This window comes from Aulonocara stuartgranti (assembly GCF_965226115.1).
Source record: "Aulonocara stuartgranti genome assembly, chromosome: 2".
Classification (NCBI taxonomy): Eukaryota; Metazoa; Chordata; class Actinopteri; order Cichliformes; family Cichlidae; genus Aulonocara; species Aulonocara stuartgranti.
The window spans coordinates 30712501-30721000 of record NC_138940.1 but is presented as its reverse complement, the minus strand read 5'-3'; the positions used below and the strand labels follow the sequence as shown (position 1 = coordinate 30721000).

The following is an 8500-nucleotide window of genomic DNA, read 5'->3' as shown; positions in this document are numbered from 1 at the left end:
TATGTTTTAGCAGAAAGACAATTTCCTGAGGAGTATTAATTCTTCTGCATTACACTGGATAAGACTATTTTAAGTATCCAGCAGAGCATACATAAGAATAATATAATAAATAAAACATAATTAGAAATAACTAAAATAACTAAACTATTCCAATTTTAACTAAATATACGATAAAACTGTTAAGGTCTAATAAAGGCGCCACTATACACGTTCGCGTTCTGATTCCTTTGTATGGTTTGTCCCTATGTAGGCACCGTATTTCGTCTTAATTTCCGGTGTTGCGTATTTCCGTTTTAGCTAATTCGTCCATGCGCCTGAAACGGTGAATTTTTCAGGCGAACCAGACCGAGTAGAATTACAGCAGCAATGTTTAAACTGGAAGGGCTGGGACCCAAAATGGACCCGGAGGAGATGAAGAAGAAAATGCGACAAGATGTCATCTTGTCTTTACGAAACTTCCTTATTTACGTCGCTCTGCTTAGAGCCAGTGAGTAGCGTCAGATGACATTGAAAGCTGAGTAGACCGCTCACGGGTATCTAATGCAGCTCATTATCAGTAAACTGTGTCATTTGCTCACCTTCTCTTTGTAATAATCATGCATGTGAAGTAACCCGAGCACATCAAAATGTTGCCACAATCAGGTATATTATGTTGTGGTTTACAGTATTTATAAATCACATACACCTCACGTGCCAGGGAGTACTGAGCTTGATACACAGTACTGTGGAAAAGTGTAGGGTCATCATTTATTCTTTATGTATTGCTAGGCAAATGGGGGAAATTGTGCAGTGATTTAACGAAACATGTGGAAACATACATAGAAACGGGGTATATAACAGAAAAACACAGTTAGTTCAATTCTAATGAGTTTGAAAGCCTCCACCGTGTTTTACAGATGACACTTGTGTAGCTCCTGACCTCCTCTGTAAATACTGACAATGATTTGAACACAAAATGCCAAATTTGGATTAGTCACTCAATACTTGTGCCCAGTACTGTATATGTTAGTGTTGGTGCGTGCTTCTGTCTTTCCTGTTCTCTTCCTATAAGAATTTGTTTACCTGTAGCAGGTAAGACGGTGTCTGTTCATCTGTACCTGAGAGCTGTGTATCTATTTGGACTGGTGCTGGTTGAGCTTATATGACGTTTGTCTGTGTTTACAGCGCCGTATGTGTTAAAGAAGCTGGACAGCATATGAGCGGAGCAGCTGGTCTCCTCCTCCTCCTCCATCCATTCACAGAGAGCTGATTGCATCAGAGACGGCATGGATGTCCAGAAGCAGACTGCTGGTTCCATTACAAAATCACAGCGGAAAATTACCAGCGTTTGTCCATCACTGCAGTGGAGAAACCGGCTCACACACATTCAGTTTTGTTTCACTTTGTAAACTTTTTTTTTCTTTTTCTTTTTTTAACTATTATTATTAAAACACATTGTCACTCTTTGTTTATACATGTTTTGTCTTTAATAGTTTCTTCCAGATGTCATAATAAAGTCAATCCATGTTTATGTTGCCAGTGTAAAAGTGTTTCTTCAGCAACTAATATTTGAGAGATATACTTAATACACAGCACGTATTAGTAGCACTAATATGTATGTAGTATGAAACTATAGATAATATACAACTATTTCTGGCTCTCTGAAGATAAATTATTGCTGTATTGTTGCTACAATTTAAAAAATTTGATCAAATATTTTGGCTGGTTTGTGCCCGAACTTCCTATATCGTACCATGTGGGGGCGCTGCTACTTAAGTCTGCGGACTAGTGAGACTGCAAGTGATGGAGGCGTCAGCAATGGACGCTAAACCGGGCTATTGTGTGTGAGCTGTGTGGCTTACCAACCGCATAAGGGTGATCACGCCTGCAGTTTGAGGTTCGTTTTGGTGAGGAGAGCATCAGCTGTGCGCACGCGGGATCCTTCGCGTTCCTCCGTGTTACCGTTGGACCAGGCCCGCCCATACTCCAGAACATCTCTAGAAAAGCCGGTGAATCAGACAATAACGCTGCTAAACACTGGAGCTGTGCTCCAAGAGGCTGTTCGCAGCGGATGAGGAGATAAGATCGGTTTCTTATCGATCGACCGGCCCGATGGATTCTCGATGATAATCTGATATCCTTAGTGTTTAAGAACCAGCTCCATTGGCCGTGATGAACTTTCCAAGTCACTTCCAGCATATTTTCAAGCAGCTCAACCACCAGCGCCTCCAAGCTCAGCTGTGTGACTGTGTAGTGGTGGTTGGAGGTCAGACCTTTCAGGCTCACCGCTCCATCCTGGCAGCATGCAGTTCTCACTTCAGGGCTCTCCTCACCTCCAGCGACACTGCAGATGAGGCTGGAGGTTCAGGGGCTGACAGGTGTCGAGATGGTCCCAATGTGATAGAGCTCGATCCGGAGGTGGTGACCCCAGAGTCTTTCTCCACCCTGCTCGATATGATTTACACCTCCACTCTGTCCCTAGGGACCTCCAATGTGATGGATGTGTTACTGGCGGCATCGCACCTGCACCTCAACGCCGTGGTCAAGGCCTGCAAGATACACCTGTCCAGGAAAAACTTCCCTGCCTCTGCGCCTAAAGGTTGGAGGTCTGTGCAGCAGCAGGAGCAGGAAAGTCCATCTTCCCAGGTAGCAGGCAGTTCACAGCAACGGGTCAGATCAGGCCTGGAAGAGGACCTCGATAAAGAGGAAATGGGAGAGGAGGTGAGTCAGTCTGGTGGGGATGAAGACTGTGTGGTGATAGTGGGGCATAAGAGAAAGCTGCATGAGGACAGGCTCAGTGACAAGAAGAGAACCTGCAGACTTCCTGGATCAAACTATAAGGAGTGTTCGCCTATTGTTACCAGGAGCTGTGTGAGCCATGAGGAGAGAGGAGAAGCTCCGTTGTTTTCAGGTTGCCTGCAGATCACTGACACACTCTGGGAAAACCAAGGTGATGATGAGGAGAAGAAGTACAAAGCACCCAAAGGAGAATTAGAGGAAATCCAGCTGCCGAGCCAGTCGGATAGCAGCATAGCAGGTGTGTGGGAGAAGTGTGAACATACAGATGGAGACAGTGTGGTCAAGGTAAAGGTGGGAGAGGAAGAGGGAGACAAACCTCAGATGGCAGTGATTGAGGTGAAAAAAGAAAATCTAAGCTCATATTCTCCAGATTTGTTAACCAGTAATTCTCCTCCGTCTCCACTGGAAGCCTGCACAGATAATTTGAATGCACAATTCAGTGGCGAGAAGATGGTTGCAGCCAGCCCAGCAACATGTAATGTTGGCTCTTTACAGTCAGAGCTGTGCACAGATCTTCGCACCGAGGAGCAGGGAGAAACTGGAAATTTGGATGAGGACTCGGCAGATGGTGAGGGCCTGGACAGCCTGTCAGACCTGGCCTTTTCCTGCTTCCTCAATCCCGGCACTGAAAGTGTCATGGGAGCTCTGGAAGAAGATGACAGTCTAGCCAGCCTCACAGCTGCTGCCACAGCTGCTGCCGCCGCCGCCAGCGAAGCTCCTCCAGCTCTGGTAGATGCAGGTGAGCACGATCAAAAGTCAGACGAGGCAAACACCTCTACTGCTCAGTCTTCAGACTCTTCATCTTCACTTATCTTTCCGGTCACCTCGGTCCCCTTGCAGCAGCTTCTCCCAACTCAGAGTCCAGGATTTAGTGACACCATCATCCTCCAGCCCACCCAGAGCTCTCTAACAGGGTTCCTGAGCACCGTCAGATCACCACTCAGTGCGGGAGCCCCTGTCGTCCAACCCTCGAGGGCAGGGAAAAGCTCAGGAGTAACAACCTTCCGTCGAATCGCCCCCAAAACGCAACCTGGATCAGAAGCCGGCACAGAGCTTTCCCATGGCTCTGGGGGGGACGTCGCCGATCGGCCACCTCTGACAAGAGCTTCAGAGGATGTTCTCTCCAAGTGCAAGAAAGCAGCTGCTGAGGACCACGTGCTACTGGTGGAAGGGGAGAAAAAATATGCCTGCAAAATCTGCTGTAAAACCTTCATGAACTTGACTGACTGCAAGAAGCATATTCGTGTCCACACAGGAGAAAAGCCCTACCCCTGTCCCAAGTGTGGCAAGCGCTTCAGCCAGTCCTCCCACCTGTATAAGCACTCGAAGAACACCTGCTTAAACTGGAAAGATGACCAGTCTTTGGCAGGCACTTTGCTCTAAATATGGACTGTTATTTATTACTATTTAATTAAATTAAGTCTATAAAATGTATCCAAACTGATGCAAATGAACTGATGATGGCTTAAATTGCTGCTGTGCTACAAGTTAATGAGAATAAATGATTCATTTGGTCTTTTTTATAGATCACTAATCTATTTTTTAACATGAGATAATACAAAATTACACACTTTTGTGCATGAAAGTTGGCTTTTTATTCTTCAGAAAAATCATATTTCATTACAAAAACTGGTGTGTTATGCTGTTTCAGTAACGGGAGACATGAAGTATTAGCAGAGAAAGTGCAGATAAGTAAGTTCATCGTGGTAAATATTGCATTTTAAAATGGGGGAGATGAGTTTTAAGAATACATTATAGTGTATTTTGAGAAGTTTTAGGGTTAACAAGGGCCGATGGTTTGTTATTTAGGCCATTAAGTACTTGAATATATTTCACAAAAATGCACCAATCATTTCCTTCCTCAAAAATGCACAATGAATATAACAAGTGCTATCGGTGTCAAAAATGACAGATTAAAGTGAAACTATGAAGCCAACACTGATCATGTCCCCGACCGTGACTGAACTACATTCTTACTATTCTTTTCATCCACATTACTTCATTATTGTTTTCTGCTGTCAGCAGAAGAGGCACAGCGGCTCACTTTGAGGCTCTTAGAGGGTGAGTTCACTGGGCATGTCTGTGCCCTGCAGACCACCCAGCAGGTTTTGCACTGCCAATGCCGACATGACGCCTCTCGTGGAGTAGGTGGCACTGCCAATGTGAGGTAACACCACTGCATGGGATAAAAACAGGACAGAAAATATTTTTTAAACAGTAAATTAAACATTAGAGGTCAGAAGCAGACATCTACGTGGGGAACAAGCTTTCTGCTCACCGCAGTTCTTTAGCGTGAGAAGCTGGTGGTTTGTTGGAAGTGGCTCAGGTGTTGTGACATCCAGTCCAGCTGCGGCTATCTGTCCACTGCTCAGTGCCTCATATAGATGCTCCTGATTCACCACAGCCCCCCTAAATCAAATAATTCACTGTATGATGATGGGGATTTATTGTTATTAAAAAAGTACAAAAAAAAAAGTACCTGCTAGTATTGATGAAGACTGCGGTGGGTTTCATCTTGCTGAAGAAACTCTTGTCGCACATGCCCTGGGTTTCTGGTGTCAGGGAGCAGGAAACAACAATGAAGTCGCTCTCAGACACAAGTGTGTCCAGGGGAACTGATCAACAGAAGAGGTGACACAGGACAAACACGTAGATTAACAATCAATAAAATATCCACTATGAAACTATGAAGCCAACACTGATCACGTACCCGACCGTGACTTATTCTTTTCATCCACATCACTTCATTATTGTTTTGAATGAACGTCTTTCCCAAAACCCAGTTTGTTGGAATATAAATGTGAATGTACTCCTCCAAAAATTGTTATGTACAATGTAAATAAGGATATAAAGCAATTTAAGCCCTATATGAGAACACGCATCCTGTTTTTTGTAAAGTGTTTGCTTCCAGTGCCAGCATCGCCTTTAAAAGGAGAGGAACAAAAGGCCTGACTGGGTATAAAAAAAGAGGATGTGAGTAAAACTGAGACAGAGAGGTTCACCACTCTGTAAACACTACATACAAAACATTAAAAGTACAATAATCACGTCTGCTTCACAAAACAAGGGACAAGGCTGTGTCTGTGATCTCTGGGCCCTTGGGCAGCGCTGCATTTATCACAGACAGAAATCTGCAGTAGAAGTAAATATGTTACACTTATTGTCACATCTAAAGATGATGGAAATACCAAGGCTTGTGGATGTATTAGTGATGATGTAAGATGGTGTTATCCTAATTTATTTAATCCCTTCAGCAACTTGAGAGTACTGTGATTTGATCTTTATTTTTCTATTCTATTCTATCTATCCATCCATTAAATCTACCACGTATTAAATCTACATCATTAATTGCCAGGAATAAAACCTTTGGACAGGCCTTGTGTGTAAATTTGCACGAGAGCTCAGATGCCATCTTCACTGTAGTTTCTTTGTTTCAATCCAGCCATTTACAGTTAAATGTGGGGTTTAACTGATGTGCAACACATTGCATTCTGTATAATTCACATTTTGTGTCCACATGCCTTTGGAAACAGGGTTAAATTAGGTTTACAACTACTGCCCTCCCCTTTCTACCTTGCTGTGCTTTATCATCCCCCTCTCGCTGTGTGCATTTCTCTATTCATTCCTTACCAAACTCTCCGTTCACTTCAGCAGCGTGCGGCTTGGCTGTTCTCCCAGAGTACAGAAGTCTCTTTACTCCGAATGGCATGAGTCTCTGAGCTATGGCCATGCCTGCACACGAACACAAGCAGTTATTCAACTACCATCAAGTCTTAAATGCTAGGAGGAAAATCTGATCAGACTTTGCAAATTAGATATGGTTATAAAGTCAACCTATGCGTCCCAGTCCAATGACTCCTACAGTGCTGCCAGAAAGACCGTAACCACACAGCCAGAGAGGTTTCCATGAGCTCCAGCCACCACTTACAGGAAGAAAAAGTGTGATCATTGTATAACTAATATCAGCAATTTGAGCTGAACGGTTAGAGAAACAACCGTTGAGGTGAGACTGACTTTTTCACCTCCTCCACTCCCTCTGGTAATCTGCGAGCGGTGGCCAGCAGCAGAGCCACAGTCAGCTCTGCTGTGGCATCAGTCAGGACATCCGGGGTGTATCCAACACGAATACCACTGTTGAAAACAAAACATAGGTATAACTGAGGAGGCATATAGTGTGTCCTGTTATTGGTTAAAAGTGAAGTTCAGTTGGTTCACCGTTTTTTGATCTCATCGATGGCTAGGTGGTCGAATCCCACAGACAGCGTGCTGATCACTTTCAAGTTCGGCCCTGAAATCAAAGACAAAACAGCTAAGCAGTCACGTAGCTGTCAAATAAATGTAATCAAATCCCGAGGTTAAAAGCAACAAAATGGCCATCTTCATCCAGACAATATAAGCTGAATGATTAACAGTGATTATGGACAGACCTAAGGGGTTCAGGCCTGATAAATAAAGTCACTGTCCCCCCTCAGCGGAATTCTAACTCATGCACATGGTTTAAAGTAGTTTACTGCTTCTGCAGCAGTTGTGGTAACAAAGCATGGCTGAGGTGGCTGAATGGACAGGCCTTTCCAGCTCAGACTTCCAGCAACCCTTTGAAACCAAAAACAGGTGCTTGAGCGGCTAGTTTTAACTTTTTAAACATTACTCTATGAGTGTACAATGTATGGTTGTAATCTTGTATAGCGTGTTGGAGTCTAACCCCCCCCCCCCCCCCCCATGTTAAAGTTGGCCTCCTGTCCATTCCAGTGTGCTACAGACCCTGACAGACAGATCCAAATCAGTACTACTACACAGGGTAATCAAGTGCCCCACTTTGTGTGGGAATGCACAGCATTTATATTTCCTGACCCCCACGGTCCCTCAGGGAATGAAAGTTAGGAAAACACACATGAGGTGATTAGCAGAAAGAGGGAGATAGGAAAAACTATTTTTTCTGGTGATAAATATATCAAAAGCATTATTAAAAATCACCCACACTCATACTGTTTATTTAGTCTGCTTAGATCTGGTCACCCTACCACCTGAGGGCAGTGCGTACCTGCAGCCTCCAGGACCTCAGCATCGATCTTGTCCGACAGCAGGCACAGAAGACCGTGAGCCCCCTGAATACCTTTGAGAAGGTCTGCCCTCGGAACAGGCTCATCGGAGTCCCACTGAGACACCTCACACCTGCTTCCAACGAGACACGACAAGAACGAGATGCATGAAGTAGCATGTCATTCAAACATGCAGGCTAGCTTGTGCAAGCAGAGAAAACTTCGAGTAATGGTGTGGCAACAGGAGTGTATAAACATGAATCACAGCGTGCATGAGCCGATCTGCACAACACTGTTAACGACAGCTTGCTGTTCATTCACACACAAAAACACTTCGTACACTCCAGCCGCTGACAGGATCTTCAGCCCCTCTTGCGGGATGCGCCTCGTTATGAAAACCTTCATGAGTTTTCCCGCTGACTGCATCCCACTTTAACGACAGAAAACCTGCACACTCAAGACTGAAACTTGAAGCTTTTAACCTTCAACGTCAGCAGAGCCCGGGCTACTCTCGAGACGCCAGGAAGTAGTCAAACTCACACCACTGCGCCTGCGTGGTAGGGACTGGGTGCAGATACTTGACTCGCTACTTCTTTTCCCATACAATTCGAATAAAATTTAATGATAGCCATAAAAGACATGTATCCATCTGCCTGTTATCTTATTGGTTAGAGTTCAAAGCC

At 44.5% G+C, this 8500-nt stretch overlaps 3 protein-coding genes across 3 annotated transcripts in view; 2 read left to right on the top strand and 1 right to left on the bottom strand.

The window, feature by feature from the left end:
* Positions 1-265: 265 nt before the first annotated feature.
* Positions 266-1510, top strand: tomm5 (translocase of outer mitochondrial membrane 5 homolog (yeast)). The gene is made up of 2 exons (XM_082543335.1): positions 266-487; positions 1165-1510. The coding sequence occupies exons 1-2, from the start codon at positions 367-369 to the stop codon at positions 1197-1199; spliced, it is 156 nt and encodes a 51-aa protein (XP_082399461.1). The 5' UTR covers positions 266-366; the 3' UTR covers positions 1200-1510.
* Positions 1511-1764: 254 nt separating this feature from the next.
* On the top strand, positions 1765-4262 carry LOC309714525 (zinc finger and BTB domain-containing protein 5-like). The gene has a single exon (XM_082547060.1). The coding sequence runs from the start codon at positions 2152-2154 to the stop codon at positions 4159-4161; it is 2010 nt and encodes a 669-aa protein (XP_082403186.1). The 5' UTR covers positions 1765-2151; the 3' UTR covers positions 4162-4262.
* An 87-nt stretch (positions 4263-4349) lies between these two features.
* grhpra (glyoxylate reductase/hydroxypyruvate reductase a) overlaps positions 4350-8500 on the bottom strand; it is a 4214-nt gene continuing 63 nt past the window's right edge. Inside the window, exons 1-9 of the mRNA XM_082547100.1 lie at positions 8158-8500; positions 7820-7950; positions 6994-7066; positions 6793-6909; positions 6613-6701; positions 6409-6510; positions 5258-5393; positions 5057-5187; positions 4350-4954 (exon numbers count right to left, since the gene is read on the bottom strand). The exon at positions 8158-8500 is cut by the window's right edge and continues 63 nt beyond it. Of these exons, the coding sequence (XP_082403226.1) occupies positions 4833-4954; positions 5057-5187; positions 5258-5393; positions 6409-6510; positions 6613-6701; positions 6793-6909; positions 6994-7066; positions 7820-7950; positions 8158-8243 (987 nt within the window). The 5' untranslated portion in view covers positions 8244-8500 and the 3' untranslated portion in view covers positions 4350-4832. The remainder of the gene's footprint in view (positions 4955-5056; positions 5188-5257; positions 5394-6408; positions 6511-6612; positions 6702-6792; positions 6910-6993; positions 7067-7819; positions 7951-8157) is intronic.

What these genes read in the sequence shown, in the direction of transcription:
- tomm5 (XM_082543335.1), top strand. Translation starts at nt 367, where the DNA reads ATGTTTAAACTGGAAGGGCTGGGACCCAAAATGGACCCGGAGGAGATG. An exon ending in CGTCGCTCTGCTTAGAGCCA is followed by an intron (nt 488 to 1,164) that starts GTGAGTAGCGTC and finishes CTGTGTTTACAG; the next exon opens with CGCCGTATGTGTTAAAGAAG.
- LOC309714525 (XM_082547060.1), top strand. Translation starts at nt 2,152, where the DNA reads ATGAACTTTCCAAGTCACTTCCAGCATATTTTCAAGCAGCTCAACCAC.